The sequence below is a fragment of the Desmodus rotundus genome, chromosome 2 (genome assembly GCF_022682495.2).
Source record: "Desmodus rotundus isolate HL8 chromosome 2, HLdesRot8A.1, whole genome shotgun sequence".
NCBI classification, from domain to species: domain Eukaryota; kingdom Metazoa; phylum Chordata; class Mammalia; order Chiroptera; family Phyllostomidae; genus Desmodus; species Desmodus rotundus.
Window position 1 is genome coordinate 60,080,441 of NC_071388.1, and position 17,172 is coordinate 60,097,612.

The 17,172-nt window shown below is 33.5% G+C and overlaps 1 protein-coding gene across 8 annotated transcripts in view; it reads right to left on the minus strand.

The window, feature by feature from the left end:
- Nucleotides 1-17,172, minus strand: part of USP25 (ubiquitin specific peptidase 25) — a 128,475-nt gene that overhangs the window by 38,469 nt on the left and 72,834 nt on the right. For all 8 annotated transcript variants that reach the window (XM_053918260.2, XM_053918258.2, XM_053918259.2 and 5 more), the window contains 8 exons: nt 13,022-13,149; nt 12,534-12,629; nt 11,212-11,373; nt 10,350-10,576; nt 7,431-7,501; nt 6,517-6,745; nt 4,898-5,098; nt 363-502 (listed from right to left, as the gene is read on the minus strand). In XM_053918260.2, the coding sequence (XP_053774235.1) occupies nt 363-502; nt 4,898-5,098; nt 6,517-6,745; nt 7,431-7,501; nt 10,350-10,576; nt 11,212-11,373; nt 12,534-12,629; nt 13,022-13,149 (1,254 nt within the window). The remainder of the gene's footprint in view (nt 1-362; nt 503-4,897; nt 5,099-6,516; nt 6,746-7,430; nt 7,502-10,349; nt 10,577-11,211; nt 11,374-12,533; nt 12,630-13,021; nt 13,150-17,172) is intronic.

The window sequence follows — 17,172 nt, forward strand, 5'->3', positions numbered from 1 at the left end:
GTGGATTTTTAACTGCTCGGAGGGCTGGTGCCCCTAACCCCAAAGTTGTGCAAGGGTCAACCTGTAATGCTAATGTTCTGGTTCTCTTTTTAAGTTCCCAAATGACCAATTTAGTCTATGATTGTAATTTTCCATAATCCTCTAACAGGAAGATAGAAACTTATTTCTAAAAAGAATCATTTTTAAAATTACACCTGAGAAAACGACAGCCTGGGAATTGGGTGACACCCAGTCATTGTTCATGCGGCCAGAGGAGCCACCCCTTAGCTCCGCTGCTTGACCCCTGGCAGGTCACTCTCCGCCACGGGTGGGGACACGTCGTGCACACGGCTATGATCAGAGGCTAAAAGAAAAGTTCTTACCGACTGCAAAACTGCCTCAGGACTTTTATCTTCATGATCATGCGATGCCTTGGTAATTACTTGAATAGTTTCTTCTTTCAAATGCTTGGAGAAATCACTTCGTGATGGCTGCTCTAGATATTCTGGTTCTCCCGCTAGTCCTTCATGAGGAAAGAATCAATCGTACAGCTAATAAAGTCAGAGCGTCTACACTACGGTGACTCCAGTATTTACATCTCATTCAAAGTTAGGCAATAAACCAATTTTACCGTTCTGCAGAAAGTGATATACCCTTCAGCACAAAGCATTTCCCCAGACTTAAAAAAAAAAAGAATCCAAAAGTAATAAAGTAATTACTGAAGAAAGTACCCATTATAGTTTATAATACAGAATAATAGTATATTTTTATGCCATAAGTACAAAAACCTCATTTTGGAAAACCACTAGCATTCTACCAAAAGAAAAAAACCCCACGAATTTGGTTTATACAACAATCCTGGCCTAGGTTTCCAAAGAGCACACTAGTTGTTCTTCTGGCCACAGCATCCTTTTTCACACTTACCTGACAAAAATATCTCTAACCCTGAATGAAACCAACCTTCTCTTTTTTCTGAATCTGCCCCTGGTAGCTGAGTATTGCCAGATGAAAAACAATTACAACTTGACATCCCCAAGGGGGTTTGAGGCAGAGGCTTAAAAACTAGTTAAACCTAAAATTTACCCAGAACAGAGCTCTATCTGCACCACACATTTTTATCCTGCTTCCCCAGTGTATACTAATTTTGGCTATACTTATAAAATGTTGGCATTCCCATCCAGTGAGGGGCACCCCTAGGAAACTTATTATTGAAATCTCCACAGGCAATGAATTCAGTTCAGAAAACATACAAAGGGCATCTACCTATGTCATTTGTTGCGCGAGACTCTAAAGATTTAAATAGTGGCATCACACAGTCCCTGTTTAAAGGAATGTGAGCATACTAAGAACACTGCTCCTTCTACCAGGTCTTCCTCTTAGAAATCAGCTGGACTTTCCTGGGACATTTGCTTACTTTTAACTTTTAGGTAGTTATTTGTAGGAAAGTCCCAGGGCCAATTCTGCATGACACCTCTTGACAAATTTATGAAATCTTATGATATGCATTTCATACCAATGTTATCCATTTTTATGTTCTTTCTTTGCTTTTGTTTTTTTAATTAAATTTGAGTATGCTATATATGTTGTAAGACTTTAAATATTTTTTTTAGTAAAATAGGAGTAACACAAGTAATATAACAATTCAGGCATAGCTCTTCTCTCCGTCAGATTAATTTCTTTGTTTTATAAATATAGCTGATAGCCTTAATCAGTGGTACACCTTGAATTATCTGAGGGTTCTATAAAAAAAAAATATATATATATATATTCTGGACCCTTCCTTCAGAGATTCGGATCCCAGTAAGTCTTAGGTGGTTAGGTGGGTTATGCTATTTATACTCAGAAAAAAATCCTCAGGCAATTCTGATGCATATATGTATAATAAGGAACTGTTGGCTATATCTCCAAACATAAAGGTCCGGGTAAGCTCTCCTTTGCAGTGAGCTGGTTAGGGAGGCAGCATGAGATAAATCAAATAATACTTTCCTATCACTTACTACTTTGTTGCAATAAGAATATGAATGATACCGGAGAAGTGATGCCTATGGATTTCACATATCAGCAGAAGAGGAACAAAATACTGATTTAATCAATACTATGTAAGTTATATTCTTATTGGAATATCACTCAGAAGAAATTGGATTTTAATAGCTCTTAGGTTATACTCTTATTGAGAACATTTGTAGGGAGGGAAGAAAATCACTGATGGATTTTATCAGCAAAATTTCCTTGTATAACTTCATTAGTCACTCATAATCCCAGGGCACACCTGAGAGACCTTAAATATAGGTTTTCTTTGATATTCTGAAAGTATTATACCAACTTAAATTACTTGGAAAACTGTGAAGAGAAATAGGGAAAAGATGACATGGTCAGTAAAGTAAAATTTGTCTACTAAAAATAGTAGGTATGTGGTTCCGATAAACATTACACTAAGTTCCTTATCCAACTGTGCTGTCTTAAATTCTCCCGCAACACAGGGTGCATTCCTTAATACGATATGTAAGATTAGATGGTAACAGAAACCGGTCTTTTAAACAATAATCTCACGTCCCAAGTTTATAGTTAGCACATTCCATTTCCACTAATTCAAACAAATCTCAAATTTCCAGCATTTCCGCGGAGGACACAATGTTTCCTATTAAGGCAGCACTGCCACGGCTTCCCAAACACCCAGTCTGGAAGATAACTGCAACAGTTATATGTGAATTGACCATTTTTCTCTCTTTATCTTTTAGATATTCTAGCTCCTCTCTGAAATATTTGCATTTTCTTCAATTTTTTTTTAAATACTAAAAGGAGAGAAATGAAAATATGTGAATGAAAATACCTACTACTCATTTTTTAAAATTACAAAACAGCATACGAAGTGTACGGTAGAATGCACTAATCACAAAGAAAGGATGGGGGGGGGGCATACAGACACGGCCTTTTATTCAGAGAAAACAGAAGATGAAAATGTAAGTGGTGGGGCAGAGCTGGCGAGCCCTGTCTGATATGAATTAGTATTGTCCACTTCTGTGGGAATATGTATTAGTTTGATTGGTGGAAATAAAATGTGTTAAATCTGTAAATTTAGAGAGTCTTGTGAGAAATACACCAGATGAAGAGACTACAGAATTTAATATTTTTAGTTTCATAAATTATAGGTGAACCAAGAATAGAGTTGAAGCTTAACCAATGAATGCAGGATTCACCTTCATCTGAGGCCTTAAGTACCACTACCACTATACCAATTACTCAGCCCCGTTATCCCACGAATAATGAGAAGAGCCCCATGCAAAGGGAGCATTAGGAACAGTTAAAGGAAGAATAACACAGTAGCTAGACCTTGTGCAATTTCAGGGGAGTGGCTTGGGAAGGGTATGTAAAGAAGACAAGGAAGGAAGTCACAAAGGGAAGGAATTGCCTGAAATTGAAATAAAATACAATGTAGTTCTACACTGTGATTTGAACTCAGAAGCCTCTTGATAGCTGCTGAGCTATGTAATTTCCTACCGAAGTGGACAAAGTCCCTGTAATTAAACTGCATTGTTGTGAAACCTGTTCCATACAGTGGCCCTTGATGTTTGGAAAGAAAGTGCAGTCTTGCTAATAATGGGAGAGGCTCACCAGATGAGAAAGGTGCTATTCAGATATTCTGTACCGCATTTACATATCAAACGTTAACGTTAGTATCTTTGCTGGTATAATACCATTACCTTGGTCTTTTAAAAGTTCTAAATCAGTGCCTCTTAATATCAAAGACTCAATTATTCAATTTATACAATTAGTTACAAGTCAGAATAGAGCCGTGCGTACCTACATCAGTCACAACAGTGTATTGTGGAATTGTGAATCTCCCATTGAAAGAATAATGCCTTCTGAAGTTCAAACGACAATGCTAAAACCCACCTAGATAATGCCGAATGGGAATCTGTCTGTAAAAGAAATTACACAAATACCTAAAACAATTCCTAAACAACTAAGAGCTAAACATGCACACCTTGCAAAAAAAAAAAAATGAAGGTCATTCAAAAAGATCCATTCAGAGTTATAAAAAAAGAGACAAATGAATGTGAAAAAAATGTTTTTATCTCTTCTCATTTCCCAGCTACTAGAGAAATAGCACTTTTTCTACAGTAGGAAATATGTTGTCCTAAAACATACAATTCAGTGATGATGAAATTAATCTAAAAAAAAGTCATTAATCTTCTATTTTCAATTTTGCTAGAACATATTTTCTTTACTTTTGTATAGTTTACACTAAATATTTTATTGATTTCATCAGCTAATAACTTCAGAATGATATTTTAAAGTATTATATCTTTATACATTTTTTTTTGTTTTATAGGTTTATACAAATTTATGCTTGGAAAATACTAATTATTTAGTTTTAGCTAATTTTGTTTTAAGAATTATGAAACAATTAAGTATATATATTTAAGTATACTCAAAATACATATGAAGCAGTGTTACTCTGCTTGAATAAAAAATCACCAGAACTCATTTTATTGATAGCTTTAGTAAACTGGTTTGTCTTAATTTTGTTCCAACAGCTTTTTCATGCTTCCTGCCAAGAAGGATCAAGCCCAGTCACAGAGACAGGATAGGTAGAGGGAGAGTCTGCAGTATCACCTCTTTTAACACGAAAAAGGCGTAAGGGTACACTCGGGTTTTCTAATGCAGAGGCGGTGGGCACCCCGCCCCTACGTTGTTGCAGGATCAACTGTCTATGTGCACTGTGGTGTCTTGCAAACGGGTAAACTAAATTATGACCTGTGGGTATCTCTGAGTGAGGGAGTTTCAGATCATTTTTACTAGCTCTTCATACTTTAAGATAAAGTTTGTTTTTTACTTAACGAGCATCTTATTTTTAATAAAATATCAATAATAAATGTAATTGGTAATAAAATACAGTGTAATAAAATGAACTAACCTGTTGTTACAGAAGGCTCCGACTCCCTCAATTTCTGAGATGCTAAGAGCTTTTCCTGCAAAGCCTTCTGGGCAAGTTGTGCATCCCATTCCTCCAGTTCTTTTTCAAATCGCTGGTTGTCTTCCTCAACAAAATCTCTTAAATCTGGCGGTAATGTTTCTATTCCAACAAGGGCCTGCCCAGTTTCTTTATTAAACTCTTCTGCAAATTATATTTCAAAAACTAATATAAAATTAAGAATTAAATGGAAAATGCAAAGCTCAAAATAGAATGTATTTTAAATGGGATTTCAAGTATGAATTATTACCATTTAGCAAATCAATATTACCTAAAAATTAAAAGAAAACTCAAACAAATTCTCAGAAAAACTATGATACAAATATTTCATAATCCATTATAGGTAATGGTCTCAGATTTCATTTTTAATCTGAATAGTAAAAAAATACAACAAGATATAAAGCCAAAATTGCTACTCAAACACTGACATAGTACTACTTTTTCTGGTATTTTTCTGTTAAAATACCAGATTTCTGATTATTCATTAAGTAAAACCTATCACAAAATGAGAAGAAATAACTCATGACCTTATTAAGCTCAAAATGGAAAATTCCTTTTCATCTGAGGCAATTAAGTATAGCAATATATTTATATGCAATTTGGAAACTAATTAACATAGCAAGATTTTAAAAGCACTGCATAAATATCATTTCAAAGAGTTACTCAACTTCCACCCCATACACACAAAATAAATTTTGGCTTTCAGTCACTAGTGGATTGCCTAGCTAGTTTTGCTGAATGATTAAACACAAAAGCAAAGCTGATTTTATCAGTTTTGACACAACTTTATTGAAGTGTTTTCTACATGGAAAGCCTGTATTAGAATATAAAAATTTTAAAAGATTAAGGCATAGTATGACATGGTTCCTGGCTTTGAGCTGATAAAAATGAAGGGGGAAAGGACAGCCAGCGCACAATTCCAACACGCAGCAGGCGCCTGACGGAGGCATGCTATGAGAACACAGGGATGGTTACTTTGGGGCAGACAAAGAAAACTTGGCAGAGCAAATGACACAAGTTGAATCTTGACAGATGAGCAGGAATCAGGCAAAAGCAGCAAGAAATAAGAACCCTGCTGGCCAAAAATAAAAACAAAAACATAAGAACATACATGCACAAATGTGTGAATGAAGATCTGGTGTGAGCAGAATGCAACGAGAAGTTCAAATGTCAGTCTGAAGTGGATAATGGTCATAAATGAGGCTGGAGAGACAATCAGAGGCCAGAAAATGGAGGTCTCGCATGTCAGGTAAGGAACTTGAACCCAAGTCAATGTGTGATATAGTCATTAAAGGATTTTAAGAAAGGAGAAACCTGTGGGGTTTACATTTTATAATAGTTAATAAATAGTTCACTTTGAATGCAAAATATATTCCAATTTTCAGCCCTGGTCATATTACTTTTTGATTCCAGTTTACTCACAATAACCCAATAGCACTTTCTAATCATATCCATCACCCTCTGGGTGAATTATACCTAAGTAATTATACCAGAGACCAGAGTCACACAAAAGGGCTACTTATTTTAAAATGTACACCACCCTATATAGTTCATATTCTTACCTTGTATTAAGAACTGTGCCTTATCATTTATGTACATTAAACAGTATGCGCTGGCATTTCTATAACCACCAAAGGAGTCCCTCACTAGCTCTTCCCATGATGATTTTGTCACAGCAATATCATTGTACTTCATCCACCTATTTTCACGATGATCAAAGATGTATGCCCAGTAGTGCCCGGCATTAGCTTGGCCTTCATGAACCAAAACAGCATGTAAGCGGTAAGGAACCTGAATATGAAAACAGAAGAGGCAAATGGCAGCCAAGCAGTCTATTGTACCACATTCCATGAAACCCACAAACCATGTTACTAGAAGACACCATAGGAGTATGTATTTCTTATCAACAGAAAATGGGCTGAGATTAAAAGTTTGAAAAAAAATTATGGAATAATAAAAGAAGGAGAAGATAAACTAAAGACATGGAAATCAGACAGGTGTGTAAATAGGATGATTTTCAAAATATTGAACATGTATTTGTTGATCTATTTCAGTTACTACTTTTGAATAAAGAACTTACGAATATTTTTACACATAGCACATAATTCGTCCAAATCTTCACAATTATAAACTGATAGCCGAGTTTTAAAGTGGCTTATTATAGTATAACAGAACTTAAAATGTAATTGAGCCCTATACTATTTCCCATAATCTTAATATCTTTAAACAATTTTATAATTCTCATGATTTTATTTTAAATATTAAAGAAAATTCTGATAAATTTTATTGTAAAATAATAAAGAGTAAGCAATAAATACAGTATAAGAATATAATGCAATTGGGTAAACACTAATGCGGCTTCTTTAAGTTCAGCAATTTTGTCACAAAACACCTAAGAAAAATTTGGTTAAGATAAAGATAAATAAAAATATGTAAATAATTTTTATAATGCTTACTAGCTCAAAGTTTAACTTACTTGGATCATAGACTTGTCAGAGTACATTAGTTCAATTGTCCGATGGATTCTGGATATGCTTTCCTGCAAATCTAAGGATAGAAGATGTCATTTAATGATTAACATCAAGTATGTTTCTGGTGAGATTCATAAGGCAGAGGTGAATGGTTTTCCTACCATTATGTTAGGAGAATAAAAAAAATTTCCTAACACAGTAAATCACTATTATTTGGAGTCTGTATAAATATGTATAGTTCTCCTTAATAAAAGATACAGCACAAGTTCATAATTAAGAAAACAATATGGTTGTTTTAGAAAATGTGCTGAACCAGTAAAACTAAACTTCATTCCTATAAGTAAAAAAGGTTTCAATGAAAATTAAAACCCCTTACCTATTTATATAAAACAGAAAGGCTTTAAACTGAAAAAAAAAAATAACTTTACCATATATCCTTTATAGACACGTAATTGAATAAAAATCCATGATAATTACCAATGGAATAAGTTCTGAGAATCCCATTACTTATTATTTATATGCCCAGTAGTAATCTATCCTACAAAATTATTCAGAGACAGGGATGTTCACAGCTATATTGTCCATATAATTAAAAAAACTGGAGACAACCTTAATCAATAGGAAAATGGTTAATTATAGTATAATGGCATAATTACACTTATACTATGAGATATTAGTATAATATCTAATTTAGATAAGAATCAGAAACAAACCATAAAAGACTACAAAAAAATATTAGTAACTTTAGACTGGGAAAAGGCATTCCTAATCCTGACAGAAAATCAAGGAACCACAAAGGAAAAATAAGACTCCCTCCCCAAACTTAAGAAAATCTACACTATAAAAACAAAGCAAATCTAACACAAAGGAAGTCAAGTGACAAAGACAAACAGGGGAATAATATGTGCAGCATACACTTCAGGCAACAAGTTGATACCCACTAACGTCAGCTTCCATTAGGCAGTAAGAGAAAGACAAAAGGTTCCATATAAAAATGGGCGGATGTCACAAAAATCTACAGAAAAAAAAAGCTGCACTCATAATTAAGGCAATGTAAGACATCAGAATACCATTTCTTCTCCCAACTAACAGGCTACTAGACCAAAACGTGCCCAGGGCTAGGGAGGAGGTTGAGAGACAAGCTCTCTCACACCGTTAGAAATGCAAACTGGTTCAATATTTTGGGGGGACGATTTTAAAATAGTCAAATTTAAAATACATACACTTTGGACCAGAAATGGCACTTTTAAGAATATATCATACTAATAAAAGTGTATAAACATAAATGCAGGAGGCCAGCACTATTTGCTGTATCAATAGAGATATTAAATAAATTACAACACACTCATATGTTGGAATACTACACAATGGTTTAAAAAATAATGCTAACAACTAATATTAACAGGGATAAACAAAAGAGCAAAGAGTCCTGGGAAAATCTTCTTACCTGATCCATATTATTATAGGTCCAAATCTTATCACATGAATGTCTCCCAAGCTCCTCACACATTTAAAATGGCCAAAAGTGGACTCATCATATTCCTACTTCCTCCCCAGAGGTGGAGACCTGCTCACCCACCAGTCTGCCTTTTTCTAAAGTGCATTCTCTCTATTTAGTTATTCACACCATTATGAATGACTATAAAAATCATCCTTGATTTCTGCCACTCACCCTTCGTCGGTGACCTACTACTGTCAGTAGTCTCCCAAGAGTATTTCAAATCTGTTCATTTCTTTCCTCCCTCAACGTTACTTACCTTGGTGTCAAAAGCTTCCTAGCCTCCACCCTCCTGAATGTAATCTTATAAAACAAACACATCTGCCAAGTCCAGTAGAAAATTATGCCAAACCTAGCAGCACAGTGTTCAGGAAAACCTACGTGCTTAATTAATGTGCTACTAAATTTAAATATAAAAATCCCTTATACACGAAAAATACTAAGAGAAATCGTTTCAGTTACCAATGCTGTTAGTCACCATCGTATCCTATTTCCTCACTATTAAATTAGGACTGGTCTGAATTTACATATTGTCTATAAAGCACCAAATGGGGCACAATAATTTAATAATTGATATTGTTTAATATAGTTCCAACAGTAGCTATTTTTAAATTTAAATCTTTAATTTTAAAAATCCTGTTTTTTTCTCTTATCATAGATCAATATTAGCTAAAGACTGGGGAGCAGTAATAGGGTATTATATTTTTGATATGTAAAAAAAATTATAATAAAACCTACCATAAAATATTAACATTACTTCATTAAAAAATAAAGGACATCTGAACAATAGAGAAGTAGGAAGATCATTTCAGAATAGAGGAGAGTTCCTTCCAAGAAAGGACAGATGGCAACGGAACACCAGCACACACATGCACAGCCCCCTCCCCCATACAGCACTGTTCTCCTTTTTCTTACTTTGCTACATGCCAGTTAAAACTCATTACAGGCTGGCAATGCACTCATAATTGGGAATCTCATTAGAGCAGATTGAAAAGTAAGGTTCTGATTCTTTTCTTAATTCTGATTCTTAAGCCTAAAGAACGTTTTTGTCACTTGAATGTCACTGTGTAAACATCAGGGTAGGCACAGAATTTATATGTACAAGATCTGATGTTGTATGATATTTCACCAATGGAGTAGCTGTGAATCCAGTTGATATAAACCTAGGGCACTAAACTAGAAAATCAGACCATCTGTTACGGCATTAATCAGCTAAGTAATCCAGGGAGAACCTTTCGGTTTCTCTGAACCTGATATTAAGATTGTAAAAATGGGAAGCCAGACTAGTTCATCTTTTAGAAAATCCTTTCTAGAAGAAAATACTTTATAATATTTACATATAAAACCCAGAGCAATTTCCATTTTCAAATGTATCTTTATACAGATCCACGAGGCAACAGTGACCGTGCTACGAGAACCTTCTTACCTCTGGTGTCATTTTCTATTTCTGTCCTCCAGCGATGTAAACAGCTTTCTAGTACAGAAAGTTCTTCTTCTGTTATGTGCCTTGGTGCCGGATGCATGGGCAAGTCTGGAGGTATCCGAGACTGAGTGAACGGTTTGTGAATTACCAGTCTCGATGAGATGGCACCCATTGATGCAGGTGATGTGCTCGGCAATTCTGAAGAAGGAGCTCCTTGTTGTTCTGTTGTGCTGTATTTTAAAGCATAAAATATTAAATTTTTAAAGTGTAAAATATTAAATTTCCAAACTGAAGCTCTGGACAAAGACTGTGCCCAATATACAGCATTAAACTGGCTTATAATTTCAAAAAGAAAATGTCTTCAAAATAAAGAGAGATGTGATTAACCTAATATCCTAATGAGATCCTTAAGATAGGAAGACTACTTTATTATATGCAAGAAATCGCGGCTTCACAGTAAAAATCACTTGATCATATTTACTTAAAAAACAACAAATCTTAAATGTACCAAAATTATCAAGACCTTCCCTTGCTAACACTTCCAGCCTGTGTTCTAGAAGAAATTTAGAGTATTTAATAGTATTATTATGGATAAAAGGTTGAAACAGATAACATACTAAAACAACCTAAAGTATAACTGAATAGAAAAAAAAAGAAAAATTCAATCCATAACCAGAAAATCTATTGAAACAATGAAATAAGAAAGCACCCAGAAGACATACAATGTTCTAAGTGTATCTAATCTTTTTAGGGTTCATTAAAATCAATCACAACATGCTTATAAAACCTTCTTCAAAGGGCATCAATTACATTATTATGTAATATAGATTGCACAGCTGTATTTGGTTCCAAAAAGACTTTTTACCTTGGTAACGCCTGTGATGGAATGGAGCCACTAGGTGGGGAACTAGCATCAATGTCTTCAACAGGAGAAGTGCAAACAGGTTTACTTGAGGCAAATTCCAACGCATACTGTAGAACATCTACCAATGGAAATCGTTTGGGACCTGAACCATAGCTTAAATATCTGTTAACCATAAAATGTATGGATGCTTTAATTTATATTTAAAGCAAATTTGTTTTTTTTTCAATAGTTTTTATAAAACATGACACACATATTTCAATGAATCTCCCTCAACAATGAAATTAATTTTCAGATGAAGACAGTAAGACTAAATACACATTTAAGAAATAAATTAAATGGTCTCCAAAGACAAGGAATCAAAGCTGACTAAGACTGAATGTGTGTATACACTGTAACAAATTTTAAATGGCTGCTCTAACTTGTAACCCAATAGGAAAATGAAAACTGACAGTTTCATCCCCTGAGACTATTTTTATTTTTAGATCTGTCATCTGGTTTCATGGTGACTAATATTATCTTCCTACTTTTTTTACCTCTGATTATTTTTCAATATAATTACATATACCTTTCAAGAAAATAATTATTGAAATATGATACATTATTTCTCTATAAAAATGTTTTAGGGTATTGATTTTCAAATAACAGTAAAACAAGGGAAGGAATATTAGGTCAGAGATTGCAAACTGGCATCTCTCAGGCCACATTTCAGCCTGTGGATCTGTATTTACAACACAGAACATCAGTCTAGATTTTGGCTTCTTCTGGAAACAATCTGACGTGCTAGATGACCCTGAGATGACATCTGTCATGACACCACCCGCTAGTGTGGATGGCAGCCCCTCCCTCTCCAACGGCTGCTCTCTAGGTGCTCCTTGCCCACCACTTATATTTGAGTTGGTTCCATTCTTTACAAAAACTCTCCGAGGCCCTCTTGACCTTTGACTTTGTATCTTCTGTGCTAAGAAGGAAAACTCAGTCACCCCTTGTCTTAATGGAAATTTCAAGAGTAGCATTTAGTCTCATGAAAGTATAAACCTCAATTGTTAATTAGTTTGTCTTTATATCTATTTTTAGCACCATAAGCTTTATCTGTTGTTGGTGACAATATTTAATTTTAAAGATTAAAATAATATTCTAAGGCCAACTATAAATTATTTTGTTTGTAACAATTCAAAACTAAACTATATTAGTAAATATATCTGTTCAGAATGATTATCTACTCCCAGAATCATAAATTACTCAAGAAAAATTTAAAGATTCTAGATAATCCCTAAAAAATAAATTTCTGCAGCTAGCTTCTAATTCTATAAAATTTACAATACCTTTCTAGTCTTTGTTGTAACACTGTTAGGTAATCTTTCAGTCTCTTGATCTCTTCTCTCTTAATTCTTGTTATTTCTCTGTTTCTGTGCATATATCTATCAGGAAAAGAAAAATAGCAATCATTAGTATTTCTAAATGTCATAGAAGTAGATACATTATTAAGACTAGACAATACTACAGAAGATCAACTCATTTAAAATTTTATAATAAAATATCAGATAGTACAAAATAGTATTTTTGAAAATTCTGACAGAATTATGATACAAAAAGTAACCTTTTTTAAAACTTCCTTAAACATTATTTACTTAGTAACTATACCTTACTAAATAGAAAAGAACTACGTTTTTCTTGACAAATGCTACTTGATATATTATGTAAAAAGTAGAGATTAATTCTAAGGAAATTAAGCAAAATTCTTCTCTAAACACAGTAATTCTTCACTTGGTTACTATTTCAAAACTAAGTCATGCTGTATACCAAACCATACCTGTCCAGATATAAAACTTGAGGAAATTCTAATTTGTTGTGAATTTTTTCTGGTCTTCCCAATGCCTGATTAAATTCAAATCTTGACAATTCAAATGTTAACACGGGTGGTAGTTCAGTAAACCAATGCTGAAAGAAAACAATAATTAAAAGCCTTAGTATCACTTTTCTGTTTTCTCCATTCCGATTGGAGGCACAGGGTGTCCGCAAAGGCACTTTTAAATGTATCATCACAATGCTGACATCACAAAGAAATGAACAGGTGTGATATTTAGATAAAATTCAACTTCATCCTAAAACTTTTCACACCTCTTGAAAATTTCAAGGATGAGGATAATACACAACCAGGAAAAAGAAAAATCTAACTGTCTTTCCATGATAATTCTTTACATTAGAATCTAACCTAAAGAGAAAGGTATTGGTGAAAATCACAATTTAGCTCAAGTCTTCTGACTTCTTTGATATTCTGTCACTAAACACAAATGATACATTGTTCTTATTATAGTCAACCATACTGTCTATGACCTGTGACAAAGTTGTAAGATGCAGTACATAAAGGAAAAAAGGTATAGCATATACAATCACAATTCTCATACTAAAAAGCAGAAACTGTTTTACATTCAATTTTGCTATGGGAATTTTGACTAAGAAAAAGATCTACCACTAATAAACATGGAATTCACACTTATGGTAACTATTTTAAATCTTTTTAGTATTTAATGAAATAAATGCTTTATTGCTATGGACCAACTCCTCCACACACTTTGGCAACTGCTCAGTGAAGCATGAAATACAACAAAACTTCAAAAATCATTTTCATAAAACAGATTCATGTTTTATATAAACATTATTCACTTAAACAAAAATGAACAAAATTGTGAATCAACAAATACAGAAGTACAAAATAATGCAACAAGAATGTTTAAAGTGCTTATTATAAACCATGCAATGTACAGCTTTTTACTACTATAAAAATAAATTGATACATACTAAATTATGTGTAATGTTTTCAAGCGCCAGAAAATGATACCACACAAATGTCAGTAAGCTGAGAGTACACTAAATTCGAACATCCAAAAAAGCAGGAATGATGTACATCTGGCAAACTGGATTTAACTAAAATCTTGTTACTTTTCTCTAATAGAGCTTATAAAAATAAATGGTTATTCAAAACTATTTCTGTCTCCCCAAGTGCTAATGATTACTTGAACTGAGATTTCCTGAACTGGATTTGGTTTATTTTCTATTATAAGTTGAAGTTTAATGAATTTGTTTTATCTTATATATGGGTATTATCTGAAGCTGACTAGAGAAAATTATAAAAGATCAGAAACATCTCTTAAGTTTTAAAATTCTTGAACAGATTTGCTTATTTATTTTGTTCTCACATGGCACTGGCAAAAATTTTACTTAGCTTTAATCCACACCTATAACTACTGTTAAGAATTAAAACAGCCCTGGCCGGGTGACTCAGTGGTTGGAGCATCCTCCTGTACACCAAAAAGGCTGTGGGTTCGATCCCCAGTCAGGGTGCATATGGGAGGCAATGGCTCGAAGTTTCTCTTTCACAAAAGTGTTTCTCTCTCTCTCTCTCTCTCAAAATAAACATTTCTTCAGGTGAGGATTAAAAAAAGAGAAATTAAAACATACTTCATACATATCACAACGAAATGTGATTTTTGAGCCTTAGGATATCATTCTCTATTCCATTTGATGATACTGAAACAAGTACATAAAAGTAGATTTCACGAACTATTACTTTCATATTTTACTGCAACACGTTAAAAGTCACCATTAAAATGAAATGGTCATATACTTTAATTCATGGAACCTCCCAGGGCCAAGGGAAATAAAAATGACCCAGATTGGGCGTATGCTTCTCTGTAGACCATAAAAAGTCCAAGAAATAGCTTCCAATCTTTACCAAAGGGTGTTCATAATATGTTATGTAATATGCGTTTGTTATGAATGCATTTCCTCTAACACCAGGGTCAGTTTTTCCGACTAAAGAAATAGAAGCATTTCACTTGCTCATTCTCAAGCTGATAGAGAAAAGAAGAGGTAGCTAGACATTCCTGAAATTTATTTTAGAAAATGTTATGGGTAACTATAGCTCCGTGACTTTAGGATTACAAGTACAATAGTATATAACTAGAATATCAAATAAGACAATGAGAGTTTTTTTCTTTCAAAATATTATTTTTCCATGCACTAAAAAACTGAATTTACTTCTTTAATCTAATAACTGGTATGTGATGCTCATGAGGCACAGGTCATCAAAGGTAAAAATGATGTTTATATTCTCCACATCCCTAAACATATTTATTATATTTACATTTATATAATAAACCTATAAGAGTGATAGAATAATGTAATTTATGAATAAAAACATATAGTTAGCATTGGCAACAAAGGTGCTTCTAAATTTAGCATGACTATAAATCTGTTTTCTAGGAAGAATACAGTCATTTTTATGAGTTGTAAGAGCTAATTTTTCTATTAATATGTTTTAAACCTTGCTTTTGTGAAATTACATTACGCAGGGGGGGGATAACAAAAAAAACCAACCAGACTCGCCATTTCGAATTTCCCCCAGAACACCAAACAAAGCCAAGATGTAAACTAAGGATGAAAATCAAAAAACTTCTATTCCAATCCTAAAAACAGTCTCCGTCTTTTAATTGTCTTTACTTGTTTGCCCTTTTACCTTAAAAACACATTTTAGAAATATATTTTGTGAGTATTTATCTTACATATTAACTCCTTTTAATTTATTCAGTTGTCTCCTGTTATGTCATTCCAGAAATTTAAACTCTTACAGCCCACTGAATGTTTTAACATGGTAATTCTGGAGACTGAAGGTATTCCCAGTAAGTCGACCACAACTGTTTCAGCAAAAAAGATTTTTTCTGTATCAAAATAAAATCAACAATTTTTACTAAATAACAGTACTTGAGGAGTTATCATCAGGGATTATGCCACTTTAGAAACAAGCCTAAAGTGTTTTTCATTGGTCTTTGTAGAGACTCAAGAAGAAATAAAAGACTTATTCTGAAGGATATAATGAAATAAGACTATGATTTAAAAATGGTATTAAAAACTTTTAAGATAGTCAATTTTTGTTGGTGATCCTCTTAAACCAGGTTGAATTATCATTGAAACTATGGTGTTCAGCAAATCTAGGCAACTGGTAATAGAAATCACAGGTGATTAAATATGTTATTATTGAGAATGCTTAAAAACTGCTGAATTTAGAGGTGATGACAACCACTGTATTCCACAGGTCAGCTGGAAAAGGCTGGGCAGAAAGTATACAGCACAGTATAAGGCATTAGATTATGAGACAAAGGGGAAGGACAAACTAGATCTTGAAAAATAATGACATTCCAATGTAATGTAAGAAAAGCATTTTTAAAAGCTCGGAACATGTTACAAAGATTACTTACCAATAAATCAGAGTATTTAGCTTACAAGCTACTTTGATAAAGTAAGGAATATGCCACCCTACCTTTCCCTGCCTGAACCCATCCATCCATCATCATTTTACTTAATAATAGAAAGCAGATCACACTTCAAGGATGCCTGCTTTCTTGTCCCCTATGGGATCCTGGGAAAGTTGCAATCCTAGGAGGTCTATTTCCCAATCAAAATAAATAAATAAGCTTTATTTAAATATTCTTAGTCACAGGTCTGTATCCGAATCACTTGTGGAGCTCTTGAGCAATGTATCGCATCCCTACCCTAGGCTCTGATCTGACAGTTTTGCAGTGGGGCCTAGGCATCTGTTGAAAATTACTGAAATGGACAATATGTGATGTAGATAAAAAAATCACTTCACATATTCTTTTTCTTTTCCTTTTAAAAAAACAAAATAATAAATATTATTTATTTCTGTTTTTGTGGGGGTGTTTGAGGGAAGAAAAGGCTTTAGAACAAAAAATGGTTAATTATATATATATTTTTAAAATCACACAATTCAGATTAAATCAATTTATTACCAAGATACAAGAACCTGGTCCCTTTTTACATAAGCAACACAGAGATAGCACCACTCAATATTTATTAAGCACCTATTCAGGGGTAAAGACCTCAGAATTTTTTTTGATAACACTAAGAGTTTCATTCATTCCGTCAATAAATGTGTTACACAAT